Here is a 16220-nt window from a genome sequence, read left to right as displayed (position 1 = left end):
GACCTCAAACGGATATACGTGCAGCACCGCGCATCGCAGCATTATTCACGACAGCTAAAAGGTGAAAACAACCCAACTGACCGCCAGCAGATGAACGGATAAACAAAATGTGGTACAGACATGCAACGGAATATCATTCAGCCACAGAGAAATGAAATGAAATTCTGATACGACGTGGGTGAATCTTCAAAATATTACGTTGAGCCAAATAAGTCAGGCATGAAAAGACAAATACTGTATGGTCCCACTTACATGAAATATCGAGAACGGCACCTCCTGGAGACAAAACTTTATAAGTGCTTGCGAGCACCTGGGGCGGTGGAGGGCATACAGTTATTTCTGAAGAGATTCCGTCTGGAGTGATGGTGTCGCAACATGGAGAATGTAATTAATGTCACTGAACTCTGCACACCAAAATTGTTAAAATGGTAAACTTCTTGTTATATATATTTTACCACAATAAAACTAAAAATATAAAGAAATAAATCTGGGGGGGGAAGGAAAGGTGGGGCATCAGTGAACTCACATTTGTGATAATTGCCCTGGTAATTCTTACATACAAATCAATACCTTCCATACTCATTAAAACAGGTAAATCTTTATGGTATGTAAATTATACAGATCAATGAGGCTGTTGAAAAAATCCTTACTTCTGTATACTTACTGTGACTTATTTCAATACGCACTTGAAATACTAAGGTTATAGTTTAGAACCCTACAGCTACATGATGGTCCACAATGAAAACCTGCCTATGAAAAAAAAAAAAAAAAGATGGGGTTTTCTGCAGTTTAAAAGCTAAAAAAAAAAAAAAGGCCTCCAGCAAAACAAATTTCTGCTTAAACAAATTAAGACACTACGCCTTAGGAAAAGAAACCGTTAAATTTACTAATCAGACATCTTGGTGAGCATAAATAATCTACCACAGATAATGAAGGACTTGGGTCTTAATTGACTAGGATGATTTGGGTTGTCTTTAATTTAAAACCCTCATCATAGTCACAAGTAGGATATGAATAATTTCAGGCAAAATTCAAAACAGCTTTAAAATTTCCCAACTACCTAAATTTTAACAAAATAAATTTTTATTTCCTCATTAGTCACAGAGTAACGAAAGTGTTAAGTCTGTGGGGATGTTTCTAACTTCCAAAATTATTTTTAGAACAAATAAATTTAATATACCAACAGCACTGGTTCTTCTTATAGATTTCACAACACCCACAGCTTTTATGCCATATGTTAACGATTTTCATTTGAATTGAGATGACTAAATTTTCTTATTAAATAGCAACAGAAAAGATAGGTAGCAATCTAACCACGCATCTAAATGCAATCAAGATGCATTGATAATTCCTGGTGATTAGAATAAAAAAGTTGGAAACAAAGAAGAAGGATCAATAGTTGGAAAATACAATTTTGGTGACAGAAACAAAGCTGGAGATCTCATGATAGAATTTTCCAAGACAACTTCTTTATTAGAAATACCTTTCTTCGACAATATAAATGGCGACCATAAACATGGACCTTGCTGGATGAATACACGGTAAACAAGCTGACTACATCTGTGGAAAGAGATGATGGAAAAGCTCAATATCGTATGTCAAAACAAGGATAGGGGACAACTGCAGAACAGATCATCAATTGGTCATATGCAAGTTCAAGTTAAAGGTGAAGAAAATCAGAACAAGTCTACAAGTCTAAATACGACCTTGAGTATATCCCATCTGAATTTAAGGACCACTGCAAGAACAGATTTGACACACTGAACACTAATGACCTAAGACCAGACAAGCTGTGGGATAACATTAAGGACATCATGCATGAAGAAAGCAAAAGGTCATTAAAAAGACAGAAAAGAAAAAAAGACCAAAATGGATGGCAGAAGAGACTCTGAAACTTGCTCTTGAATGTAGAGTAGCTAAAGCAAAAGAAGAAATGATGAAGTAAAAGAGCTGAACAGAAGATTTTGAAGGGTGGCTCAGGAAGACAAAGTATTACAATGAAATGTGCAAAGACCTAGAATTAGAAAACCAAAAGGGAAAAACATATTTGGCATTTCTCAAGATGAAAGAACCAAAGAAAAAATTAAATCCTCGAATTACAATCCTGAAGGATTCTATGGGCAAAAAACTGAATGATGCAGGAAGCATCAAAAGAAGATGGAAAGAATAAACAGACTCACTGCACCAAAAAGAACTGGTTGACATTCAACCATTTCAGGAGGTAACATATGATCAGGAACCGATGGTACTGAAGGAACAAGTCTAAGCTGCACTGAAGGCATTGATGAAAAATAAGACTCCAGGAATTGACAGAATACCAATTGAGATGTTTCAACAAATGGATGCAACGTTGGAAGCGCTCATTCATCTATGCCAAGAAATCTGGAAGACAGTGACCTGGCCAACCAACTAGAAGAGATCCATTTGTGCCCATCCCAAAGAAATATGATCCAACAGAATGCAAAAATTATCAAACAATATCATTAACATCACACACAAGTAAAATTACACTAAAGATATTTAAAAAACGACTGCAGCATAAATTGACAGGGAACCGCCAAGAATTCAAGAAGGGTTCAAAAGAGGGTGTGTTATGACGGATATCACTGCTGATGTTAGATCTTGGCTGGAAGCTGAGAATACCAGAAAGATGTCTGCCTGTGTTTTATTGACTATGCAAAGGCATTTGACTGCGTGGATCATAACAGATTATGGATAACATTGTGAAAAATGGGAATTCCAGAACATTTAACTGTGCTTACACAGAATCTATACACAGACTAAGAGGCAGTCGTTCAAACAGAGCAAGGGGATACTACATGATTTAAAGTCAGTAAAGGTGTGCATCAGGGTTGTATCTTTTCAACATACTTATTCAATCTGCATGCTGAGCACATAACCCAAGAAACTGGACTACAAGAGGAAGAACATGGCATTAGGATTTGAGGAAGAACAGATGGCACAACTTTGCTTGCTTAAAGCAAAAAAGACTTGAAGCACTTACTGATGAAGATCAAACACTACAGTCTTCAGTATGGATTGCACCTTAACATAAAGAAAACAAAAATCCTCACAACTGGACCAATAAGCAACATCACGATAAATATAGAAAAGGCTGAAGTTGGCAAGGATTTCATTTTACTTGGATCCATAATCGACACCCATGGAAACAGCAGTCAAGAAATCAAACAGCGTGTTGCATTGGGCAAATCTGCTGCAAAAGACTTCTTTAAAGTATTAAAAAGCAAAGAGGTCACCTTTAGGACTAATGTGAACCTGACCCATATCATAAACCAAAAAAAACAAACTGGTTGCCATGGAGTCAATTCCGACGCATAGGAACCCTACAGGACAGAGAACTGCCCTATAGAGTTTCCAAGGAGCAGCTGGTGGATTCAAACTGCCGTCCATTTGGTTAGCAGCCTTAGCTCTTAACCACTGCGCCACCAGGGCCCCTCGTCCCAAGCTATGGTATTTTCAATCTCCTCATGTCCATGTGAAAGCTGGACAATGAATAAGGAAGACAGAAGAATTGATGCCTTTGAATTATGGTGCTGGCAAAGAATATTGAATATACCACAGACTGCCATTAGAATGAACAAATCTATCTTAGAAGTACAGCTGATAGAATGTTCCTTAGAAGTAAAGATGTTCTTAGCACATGTTATCAGGAGGAACCAGTCTCTGGAGAGGGACATCATGTTTGGTAAAGTAAAGGGTAGCGAAAAAAAGGAAGACCCTCAAACAGATGGACTGACACAGCAACTGCAAAACTGTGAGGATGGTGCAGAACCGGGCAGATTTTCGTTCTGTTTTACACAGTGGCTATGAGTTGGAGCCAACTTGAGGGCACCCAACAACAACAACATCTAAATACAATGTATATTTTAAGTATTCTCTTTCCAATGTTTGAAGATAGCAAAACAAAAAAAGGATCTGCTGAGCAGACCTAGCTAAATGAAAACGTCAATGAAAAAAATATTACTCTACTAATTCAAACCTTCAAAGTTCAAAGCTTGATACACTGTCCCCAAGCTCTCCACTAAAACACAAAAATTGTAAACATTCTGTATTTACCTACTCCATACATGAGATTTGGGTAACACAAAGTCAAAAACCCAAGAGACCTTTAATTTTTCATGTATTAATTTATTACAAATACAATGATCGCAGCTAATACATACAAAATACTAGTTTTTACATTAATCAAAACCCTAAGAATGCAACGTAATCTTTTCTAAATCAGTATTTTCAAGTGGATCACAAACCAAATCTGAAGCCACCGTAAGATTTCAACGTATTACTAAATTTTCCTCAAGTTCAAAGGTAAGGTTTAATACCAGCGACGCCGTGAAAAGAAAAGTGACTTTCTGTGGCATTACACTCAAAGGAAGAATCTGGAATTTATAGACATTTGTAGAATTTATTACTGAAACAATCAAAAAGAAATTTCGTTTACTCTTGAAAATTAAAGAATCAACAAAAATTATCTTCTATACAATACTCAGAGTTTAGCAAGATTACATTACAGTGCAATTTTAGACTTAAAAAATCCCAGGATTCTCGCTATTATGTATTTGCCCTCCCTGTGCAAATGCCCTTCTGTATCCTCGTGTAGAAGACGGTAGGATGATCATCTAAATATCAAGCATCTTGATCCTGACAATACACTGATTCGAGTAACATTTTCATACAGTACTTCTACCTCTAAAGCACAATCGAAAACTCTATTAATCTATATATTTCTGTAGTTGTTTGGTGCTGTCAAGTCAGTTCCTACTCAGAGAAACCCTACGTACAACTGAAAGAAACACTGCCCAGTCCTGTGTCAGCCTCACAATCGTTACGTTTGAGCCATTGTTGCAGCCGCTGTGTTAATCCATCTCATTGAAGGTCTTCCTCTTTTTCACTGACCTTCTACTTTTCCAAGCATGATGTCCTTTTCCAGGGACTGGTCCCTCCTGATAACATGGCCCAAAGTACGTGAGACAAAGTCTCACCATCCTTGCTTCTAGGGAGCATTCTAGCTGTACTTCATCCAGGACAGGTTTGTTCCTGCTTCTGGCAATCCGGGTATATTCAATGTTCTTTGCCAATACCATTAATTCAAAGGCATCAATTCCTTTTCAGTCTTCCTCATTCACTGTCCAGTTTTTGAATGCGTATGACGCAACTGAAAACACCATGGCTTGGGCCAGGCACACCTTAGCCCTCAAAGTGTCATCTAAATATCCCTAGGAGATAATATCTTTTTCCTTTTAATGGATCAGATAGCTAGTAACAATGCTTTTAACTAAATCCATAAAGTAAATCAATTTCAGTCAGATTTCATAATGGACTACCTCTTTCAGCATCCTTTAGCCTGGCACTTTGGCAAAGTTTGCAAGGTCCCAGGGCAAACTTGGACATCTTACATTTCATTTTCTCTGCCCAGCAGGAGCGAGATCCATTTAAAGTTAAGTGCAACCAAGGCACAGAGAACTTTGGAGCAAACTGCCAAGACAGCTGTTCAAAAAAGTCAATTAAATAGCAGGGGTGTGTGGAACACTTAGCATTATCCAGAAAACTACTACAGCAGAAACACCCGGGAGTTCAAGTAATAAAAGACAAAGGCACAGTTGAACAACTCACCAAATAAGGAAAAAATAATGGCATTAAGAGGACAGATCTCCTCCTGAAGACTGGAGAGCAAACCGTTTAATGCCTAACTTTTGGAATACGACAAACCCATGATTCAGAGGCATAATGAAAAAAAACCCAGTAGTGAGTCCTTCTTTAAGAAACATTAGAATCAGGCTCTCTAACAATACCTAAGGTTAGACAGCAGTAAATAAATACATAAAAGGGAGAATATGATACCCTACATGGAAAGTGGGAAAATAATATTGGCTCCTGTTTGCTTTACAACATACCCAAGAGCTGGCTCATTTCAAGAACTGAATGAATCTGGCATTTACAACTGACGAGAGAATTTTGACAGATCTGACATATTAATCATAGGAGGAATTGCCAACATTCATTTTGTGATCATACTTCCTTAGAATTGTGTTCACTCTGCAGTGCACAATCATTCAAAGAAAAGATCCTACAAACTCCAATAAACTAAACCCACACAGAATGATTCATCCCAACCTTCTATGCGTTCATGATTGAAACTACCACTTAATAATGCCAGAATTATTTCATCTTCCTTCCCCCAAAAATGCGAGTGATAAGAAGAATGTCCCATTATTTTACTCCCTATTCAGGAACAGCGCAGTCCAACAACTACTGCTCAAAGTCACTGACAAGAGTGCTGCATTTCCTAGTATATGACAGCATCAGACAGCCAATGTACTATTTCCCGGACCACTATATACCAAACCTACTGCTGTCAGCCAATTCCGACTCATAGCCACCCTTCTGAACAGAGTAGAATTGCCCCATATGGTTTCCAAGGAGGTAAATCCTTATGGAGGCAGACTGCCATATCTTTCTCCCATGGAGTAGCTGGTAGGGTTGAACCGTGGATCTTTAGGTTAGCGGTGGAACTCTTAACCACTATATACAGTCAACACTGTTTGATCAGTTACTCAAAATTCTTTTCTACGGGCTAAAGGAAATACCAGTTCAGTGCAATATTGTAATGTTTCACGTTTTTAAAAAAAATTTAAAAAGTCATGTTAAAAGATGCAAAAACATCATACAATTAATATATGCTATCAGTAGAAAATCTGGAAAACATAAATTATAGTGAAGAAATTAAAATAATCCATAATCTCAGCACCAGATGAGCAATGGTTATAGTTCCTCTCTCCCACATACACTTGACATAAGGTCAGACATCCTCCCTTTCTTTTTTAATTGTGCTTTAGGTGAAAGTCTACAGCACAAATCAGTGTCTCATTCAAAAAAAGTATGAAGAATTAGTTTTGTGACATTGGTTGCAATCCCCACACCACGTCAGCACTCTCCCCCTTTCACCCCAGAGATCCTCCTTTTCACCCACCATTTCTCGTAAGCATGTTTCCTTGCCATTGAAAACCTTCAGAAATGCCATTGTTAATGGTTGTGGAACACTTCGCTGAAAGGATGTTCTATATTTAACTTCTACTACTTCCCCATTATTGGGTAGTTTCTGGGTTTTCATTATTATAAGTATTACTGTGACAGCTATCTTTGTGCAGAAATCTTCATCTATGTTTTTAATCATTTCTAAAGGATAGAGTCCAAAAAGTGAAATTACTGGGTCAGTGAGCACAAACATTATTAGAGTACTTAACAATATATTGCCAAATTACTTCCTGGAAAAGCCGTACCAATTTAAACTCCTGCCTTTTCTACTGCACCTTATCTCTTATATAGAATGAATAACTTCTCTGACTGTGTGTAAGATTCAATCACTCATTTCTTCAACATTTACCAGCACCCATCATGAACCAGGTACAGTGCTAACCACAAATGACACAGTGTTAACAGAAACTAACAGGATCTGCTGACTATAAATTCAACATCTGCCTGGCTGAGAGCGATGTAGCATGGAAAAAAGAACTGGGGCTTTGAGGTCAGGCTGATATAGTTCCCATCCCAGCTCTACCACTTACTGCCATCAGGCACATTACCTGACTTCTTTCCTGAATCTCAATCCCTCCATTTCTGAAACAGGTCAAAGAGAGCCTCTCTCAAAATGTGAGCATTAAATAATACATATAAAACACAAAGCATATGGCCTGACATACAATCAATATTAAATAATGAATTCCTATTACTAATACTAAACCATTTTTTAAATAATTTTATACAGTAACCATTACCGGGCAACTGCTAATATGCCTGTAAAGTAGATAGCCATTGTAACTGTGAATGTAATAGCTTGAACATAATTTCAAGTCGATTTAACTGCTTCTTTGTATGACATACCAAACCCTCCAAATTCTGGTTCCCATCTCCCTCTCTAGCTTTATCTCCCACCACCTATATAATCTTTAATGTAGCCGTATGTCCCTAAGAGAAGTCCCTGGGTGGTGAAAATGGTCAACACACTTGGCTGCTAACTGAAAGGCTGGTGGTTTGAGTCCATGCAGAGGCACCTCAGGAAAAAGGTCTGGCAATCTACTTCCAAAAAAATCAGCCACTGAAAACTGTATGGAGCACAGTTCTACTATGACACACATGGGGTTGCCAGAGTTGGAATTCACTTGAAGGCAACTGGTGGTTATGTCCCCATGAGCCTGGGTAGGGTCAGATAGAAAAGTGAGATCTGGGCAGCAATCAAAGCACTGTCAAGACCAAGGTCACTGTGGAAAGAAGTCTCTTTAGCTACAACTCTGGCAGTATACATAGGTGCTGCGTGAGAATGGAGAGAGGGAACATAAACATGAATCAACACAGAAAGGCTCACAAGTCAGTAATATGTTTAGGTCAAGTGTTTCTAAGTTTGTTTGCAACGTGTTTCTAAAAGGAAACACTTCAACCAGCACCATCCTTCACAATTCACCCACATTCTGCATTTCTTTCATAAGAATGGATTGAAAGTGAGTTAAATATAATCAGCCTGATCAAAGGACACACAAACAAAAGTGGAATAACCACAATACCAGAGCCTAACAAATGGGCCAAGATCTCAATGCCAATATCTAAATGTGAAAAGCAAGCAGCTACCACAAATAATTACTGACAGCATAGTTAAGAAGTAAACAATGGCTCAGGAAACCCCCTAGCCATTATACAGTAACTTTTCATATATAATAAAAGAGTACATTTTACCGGGTCTGCTTGGAGATAAGTTACCTGTAAACTAAAGAGTCAGTATCATACATGCAGTTTGCTGAAAAATTTAGGTTTGTGCCTATATAACCAATCAAGTACTTAGCAGACCAGTGGAATCCACAGCCTTCTTCCCAGAGAATCCTGGAACAAGACAGAAGTAAAGGCTAAACTGTTAAAGTTTTTGGAAACTCACAGTCTAATTTAAGTTTTGGCTAAGCTTACATTTATCATAATTTAACTCCTGGGGATAAAAAGCTAAATAAACTATTATGAATTTAGCACTAGAGAAAAATACACATTAACTATGCTCACTGTGGTTACTACTTACAGGGGCCAGGAAGGTTCAAGTACCAGTTCTCCTCCGTGTGTGACTTCAGCCACATCACCGAAATTCCCCGAGTCTCAGTCTTCTAATACGCAAAATAAAATGACCGGATTAAGAAGCTTTACCATTCATTACAACTCAAATTCTGACTCAGGTTTTGAAAATCTTTTAGATCAAAATGCTTCTTAAAGGTCACTTGAATGGAGGATAAAAATAAAGGCCTTTACAGAAATGATGTGTCAAATCACGGGTTTGAAAAAGCTGTTCCGTTAAACATCTTGAAATCTGTACCTAGTGATTGTTGCAAACTATAGGCTAAATACAGAGTGACTTGATCACAAAATTGTCCCAGTATCTGGACAGGTTCCTGCCAGGCATTCTTCCAGGTAGCTGCTTTCTTAGAAAGAGTCTATAATCTCCAAAGTAACTCCAATGAAGCTGATAAGAAATTGACTAACCTTCAGGCATACAGTAGGCTTGATTGGATTCTACTTATCAACACCAGTTTCAAGGACTGAGTATCAAAATTCCAAAGCAGCAAGTATATTTTAAAGACAGCAACAGCGGAATAATTCTGTGACTTAGAGCACGGATTCATTACAGAATTTTAGAATCTGAGAGACCCTAGTGATCACCTCCAAGTCCTTCATTTTACAGAAAAGCATTACTTTTATTTACCTAAATCCTTAAGGATTAAGTGGCTGCGCTCATAAAGGAGCCTCTCATTTGACATTTAAAAAACAACAACACAACCTCAGCTTATTTAAAGAGGGTTTTCTTCCTAAAAATAGTCCTAAAAAAAATAGTCCTAAAGTAAATAATAATTGTGCAGTTTCTGTTTACCTACTTTACATGTTGAACATGTATTCTATGAACAGAATTTCTAAGTAACACTACCCACTGCACTATCCCAGCCATTCTGGCAACTCTGGCCACCAAAGGAGAGAAAAGGCAGTATGAATACTACTGACTTCATGCTGGCACCACTGAGAGGTGCTGGACTTGCAGCCAACCACAGAAAATGTAGTATGGCAAATATAAGCAATAATAAGGATAGACAACTCAAGCACTGTACCTGCCCTCCCGTCTAGACACGAAATTTGAATTCTCAACTATGCAAAATACACCATGCTCATCCTAGTTGAAGTCATTTTCCAGAGTCAATCACACATTTAAAAAGAAAAAGGTTTTTTATGTCTGCTCGACTAAGTGAGATAACCCGAGAACATAACTAATTTTTTTAAACGTCATCGGATGCTAATATTGCCTTATCATTAAATCTTATTTGAAACCTTAACTTCCAAGAAATAGGTCTTTATCCCCTCCCCTCTGCTTTCTCAGAAAGTACAAGATTAATTAGCACAGTGCTAATTTCAAATATTCACCAGATAACGTGAACATGAATTTAATAAACTGACAATAATGACAATGATATTCCTCCAGCCTAAGGAATAAAATTAAAATAAAAACTGCTGACATATTTACTGGATGCAGAGCCCAAAAACACAAGTTAAGGATACATGGTACTATGAAAAGAAAACAAAGTCCACCCTATCTACACATCTGTAATAAGTTAAAGGTAATCTTTACATCAAGATTATTTAAAGATGTTCACCAAGACTATTCAAAGATTTTCCACAGCATTACAAAAACCTTTCTAATACCAAGAAATAATTACTCTTTACCAATGAGAAGACAAAACATGCATTTGAGGTGAACCTGGAAAGTGCCCCACATGTCTACAAAAATAAGGACAATCAGATCAGAAAAAGAAGTTAATTATGAATTCGAAGAAATATCAGCTAATTAGGAACACAGTCACAAGGGTTTAAAGGTTCTGCAAGATGGAGTACTTAAAAAAAACCTAAATCAAGAATCTCAAAACAAGCACCATCAGGCTTCCTTCTCTGGCCAGACCAGCAACTTCCCTGGTTTGCTCATATGCACATGGGACACGGGTTTAAAGGCACACTGCCACTATCTGGGTCATCTTAAAATAGGTCATTTAGTAGTACTGTTGTACCTCGTTTGTCAGGATGCAGAAAAAGCCTCCAATACCCCGGCCCGGTGATTTTCAAACTTTGGGGTCCGTCAGTAACATCTGGGGCGCTCGTTAAAATGCAGGCTCCTGGGCCCAGACTCCGGAGTTTTATTCCCAAGATCTAGGGAGGAGCCCTAACCGGTATTTTTTTATTTTTTATTTTTTTTTTACCACCTGCCCAGGTGAATCTAAAGCAAGTGGCCCAAGAGCCCCACTTGGAGGCATCTGCGCCTAACAAATTCCCAGAAGAGCACCTACGTCAACCACCTCGAACGTGTTACAGGCAGTGAAAAGAGTCAAGCTTGCGGGCGACCCCGGTGTCGGGGGGAGGACTCTGGGCCGGATTCTGGCGCCCCGGGGCGCACTCGGACCCCCCGGGCCGCACTCGGACCCCCTGCGCCGGCGCTTGCCACCTGGGGACACCTGGTCCCCGAGATGGGGCGCAAGCAAGGACGAGCAGACCGCGGCTACCTTCTGCTTTTCCACAGTCCCGGTAAGCTGTGTGGAGGCCAGCTCCGGGGAGAGCCTGGACTCTGAAGTCCGACAGGTCCAGGTTACCACCAGCTCTGCCACTTTTCAGCCGCGCGTCCTCAGCACTTCCCTGAACGCTTGGGCCTCAGTTTCCCCATCCATGCAACGGGGTTCACGCCACCCCCCGAGATAGCGAAGCCGAAACGAAACTAGATCGGCAGGTCGCGGGCACTTCCTGGCTCTCCCCCGGCCGCCCCAGGCGGACGACCCTCAGGGGGCGCGCCGAGCTGGCCGCCGCCGCCTCCCAACGCCCCGGCCGGCCCGGCCCTCGGGGGCCACTCACGGGTGGGCATGGTGACCCCGAGCCGCGCTCGCCGCCGCACGGAGGTTCAGCGGGGCCCCGCGGGGCGCGCCGACGGCTCCATGACTGGCCGGCGCCGGGCCGCGGAGACCCGGACGAGGCGAACAGCGAACGGCGGAGGAGCGGACGCGGGCACCGCGGCTCACACAACGAAGCCAGCCACGGCCGGCCCAGCTGCGCGCCGGGCGTCCCCACGCACGTGACGTCATCACGCCGCCGTCCGGGCCCGCCCCCAGCGGACGGCCGAGCTGGGACCCAGGAGCGGTCGCTGCGGTCGGGCGGGGCCGCTCGGCGTGGGGGCAGCCACCGAGGGCAGCTTCTGGTTCCGCTGTTTTCAGGCTCCAGGGGTTCGAGTGGTGTTAGTTTTTACTAATCCTTATGTGGGGCGCGTTAGCGATGTTTGCTTCTTACTACCACCGTGATGTTCGTGACTAGCATAATTGCTTCGGGTGCATGAGTGTCTCTGGGCTTTTCCTTTTTAACCCTTTTCACTTGCGGCGCGTTCTGTATATTCTCCGAAGCATGGTTTATCCGAGGCACACGGAGGTCGTTTGGGGTGATGGCTGCTCCTTTTTTGAGAGGATGGAAAATGTAATTTCCTCTTGCCCGACTGACGACTTTCGGATAGATTTTATGCCTCAGGAGTCAGCCTATTCCGGAGAGGGCGGTGCTGCCCATTTAGCCGAGCCGCTTTTCTTGACTTTCTGGGTACATGAATAATTGACGTATCTGATAGTCACCCAGCCGATGCTTGGAGCCCAGCGCATTTAGCAACGCACATGCACTTTGCTAGGCATGCTACCCAAAAACTCTAGGCAGGACATATGTCTAAAACAGCGTATCTCAAAGTGGTTCAGCATCTTTTCGTGTCTGAATCATTTGGGGTGGTGTTAAAATGCAGATTCCTGGGCCTGTGGTACACCTACTGAATCGCATCATGATTCAAACGCTTGTTCATATTTGAAGATCTCTGCCCTCCAGAGGAGCCCTGGTGGCTTAGTGGTTAAGAGCTATGGCTGCTAACCAAAAGGTCAGCAGCTCAAATCCACCAGCTACTCCTCAGAAACTCTACGGGGCAGCTCTTCTATGTCTTGTACAGGGGCTGTGAGTCGGAATTGACTCTATGGCAACAACTTTTTTTTTTTTTTTGGGCCCTTCAGAGTAAAGGAGCCCTAATGGTGCAGTGGTTAAAGAACTTGGCTGCTAACCAAAAGGTCAGAGGTTGGAAACCACCTGCCGCTCCATGAGATAAAGATGTGACAGTGTGCTTCCCTAAAGATTACAGCCTTGGAAACACTATAGGATTGCTGTGAATTGGAATTGACTCCATGGCAGTGGGTTGGTTTGTTTTTTGGTTTGCCCTCCAGAGTAGTGCCAGAACCAAAAAAAATCAAACCTGTTGCCATCAAGCAATTCCGATTCATAGTGACCCTATAGCATAGTGCCAGGGTTCTGGTTAAGAAATGAGGTCATCGTTGTAGCACCAAAAGGAGAAGGTAAAAAAGATAAATGCCAGGAAAGGCTTGGGGGAAATTAGTCTTCAGGTGGATTGCAAGGAAGCAGAATTTGAAGGAAGCAAAGACTAGAGAGCCCTTGAAGAGGCTAGGAGAGGGTGGAGGGTGATTCAGACTGAGTCACAGAAGCTGGTGAGAGCTCAGTGTGTATGACAGACGTGGTGGAGGCTGGCCCTTGCTGATGATAAAGACCAAATGACCAAGTGTGTGGCCAGCACTTGCTTCTCCTTAAATGCACTGGTGAATATCTTCATCATCTATAAAGTCTTCCCTGCTCCCAGTGTTCTCCCCTAGACTTTCATGGGACCTTCACTGGAGCACTTTTCACATTGAATCCTAATTAAACTGTAATGAGTGCTTATATTCCACCACTGGACTACAAGCTTTTCAGAATTTGGCAAATACCATATTCCATTCATATTTATATCTCCCCTGCCTGGGCACAGCTAGATGACATGGTGGCACAGTTGTTAAGTGCTCAACTGCTAACTGAGAGGTCAGTGGTTCAAACCCATTAGCCACCCCAAGGGAGTAAGATGTGCCTGCTTCTGTAAAGATTACAGCCTTAGCAAACCCTGTGGGATAGTTCTACTCTGTCCTATAGGGTCACCTGGAGTCAGATTTGACTCAATGGCAATGGTTTTTGGTTTTTGCCTGGGCACACAGAATTCTTTTAATAGCTATGTAAATAAGGTATACATTTATTCCGTGAGTATGAAACAAAATAGGTAAAATAGAACTAGTTAATGAACAACTTTGCCTGCAGGCTTGGAATTTGCCCCTTAAAAGCCCATTCTGGGTGTTTTATCAGGACGGTAGCATTGTATTATCAGAAGCAGGGCTCTGGAGGGCCGACAGCATGTCTGAGAAACCATGGAGGTAAGCAGCCAATTAGATTCCCTGAGTGGTACAACTGATTAATGTGCTTAGCTGCTAAACTAAAGGTTGGAGGTTCAAGTCCACCCCAGAGGCACCTCAGAGGAAAGGCCTGGTGATCTACTTCAAAAAATCAGCCTTTGAAAACCCTGCGGAGCACAGTTCTACTCTCACACGCATGGTGTCACCATTATGGCAACTGACTTGGTTTTTTGTCTTTTAAGAAGCCATTTGGGAGGCTTCAACACTGATACAGAAAGGATTATTCAGTGCCTAATCTTGATGGGGGATACAGAAAAGGAAAGAACTAAACCTTCTTGCAGAAAAAGAATACCTGGGATTTGTTGGCTGCTGGTTCAACAGGAGGCATCTGTTAGTTATGTAACTCCAAGGCTGGAACAAGGAAACCAGTGGGGCTGGGGAAAGCAGTAGACAAGTCAGGAAGAAATGCTGTTTCAGGGAGAGGGTGTGACGAGAGGATGTGAGTTTTTCTTTGACATAGTGAGCTTGAGGTGACATCCAAGAGAGGCATGCAAGTGAAGAGATGTGAAGACTGCTAGGTACAGCTGACTGAGGGTGGCTGAGGGATCTCAAGATGGGAGATTTGTGTATCTTCGACCTGGGGACAGAAGCTGAAGCTGGAGGCGGAGAGAAATCTGTGAAGGACGGTGTGTAATACTGCAGAGCATGACGTTAAGGGCTGGTTCATTTGCAGGGAAGAAGAAGAGGAGGAGGAGGAGCCAGTGAAGGGACAGTAGGACACAGAGGAGACCCAGAGGGCAGAGTGCCCTGGAAGCCATGGGGCGTTAGGATTTTAGATGATAGACATCGCTGCTGACAGTTGTCAAAAAAGATGCAAATCTCAAAGCCCCTGAAATAGTTTGGCCTATAACAGGTTGTTTTTTTAATCCCCTTGGTTTTTTTATTTCATATTGTTGCCAGAAATAAAATCTGCAGCCAAAGAATCTGAGGAAGAACAGCTGAAAGTCAGGAATATCATCAATCTGGGATCACACATCATACCTCTTTTCCTAGTTTGTACACACAGGACTTCTGGTAACACTGTTAGCAGACAGACTCTTTTTCCCTAAAAATCCTTTGGGTCAGAATTCTGTGCACGCACCACCCCCATCCTGCCCCTCTGAGAAGACTGATTCGCCTCCACCTTCTTTGGATTTGATCTGAGAGTGTTAGCCCCTCCTAGACCATTTCTTCTGTCCTCTCTTAACTAACGCCCTTCCCTCCCCCTCTGCTCCTCACTTGAAGTTGCATCTGAACTGAGAGCAGCTGGGCTTTGTCCATCCCCATCAGTTCCCACATTCGATGCATCACTGATCCCTCTTCGAGAAAGGACAAGCTGCCCAACTATGAAAAGCATGGTTTGCCTTGGTGTGTGAGCCACTTCAGCATTTGAGCCAAGGTCAATGGGGGCGCTCAGGCAATGACTGAGCCAGATGGTGTTATGAGAGCCTGCGAGTTCCATCCAACGCATCAGAGCTACCCGTTGAGCTGACAGAGGCTTCGTCAGGTCTGCATAGTGGGCTTATCCCCGCCCCCCAATCCTGCTTCCTCCCCTTTTCTTTCCTAAGTGTTGTTGCTGTTAGTTGCCCATACTGGGGTGATCTTTCTTATACCCCTCATTCTAGCTAATTTCTGTTCATCCGTCTGAACCCCTTCCACATGTTTAGTGTAATTAAATATGCCCTATGATCCAGCAATCACCCTTCTGGGTGTAAACTCTGGGGAATTTCACAAGGATTCATTGGGCTAACCCAAAGGTTGGCAATTCAAACCCATCCAGGGGCTCCACAGGAGAAAGACCTGCCAACCTGCTCCTTTAAATATTACATCTTAGGAAATCCTATGGGGCAGTTCTACTCCATC

At 41.9% G+C, this 16220-nt stretch overlaps 1 protein-coding gene across 2 annotated transcripts in view; it reads right to left on the bottom strand.

Annotated features, from left to right (window-relative positions):
* EFR3A (EFR3 homolog A) overlaps nucleotides 1-12067 on the bottom strand; it is a 97632-nt gene extending 85565 nt beyond the window's left edge. The window contains exon 1 of one of the 2 annotated variants that reach the window (XM_064268099.1): nucleotides 11929-12067. In XM_064268099.1, the coding sequence (XP_064124169.1) occupies nucleotides 11929-11938 (10 nt within the window). In that variant the 5' untranslated portion in view covers nucleotides 11939-12067. Of the gene's footprint in view, nucleotides 1-11585; nucleotides 11729-11928 lie in introns of those variants that run through there. The other variant, XM_010588497.3, reaches the window with a different exon arrangement.
* Between the last annotated feature and the right edge of the window lie 4153 nt (nucleotides 12068-16220).

This window comes from Loxodonta africana, chromosome 14 (genome assembly GCF_030014295.1).
Source record: "Loxodonta africana isolate mLoxAfr1 chromosome 14, mLoxAfr1.hap2, whole genome shotgun sequence".
NCBI lineage: Eukaryota > Metazoa > Chordata > Mammalia > Proboscidea > Elephantidae > Loxodonta > Loxodonta africana.
This window is presented reverse-complemented; position numbering and strand designations above follow the sequence as displayed.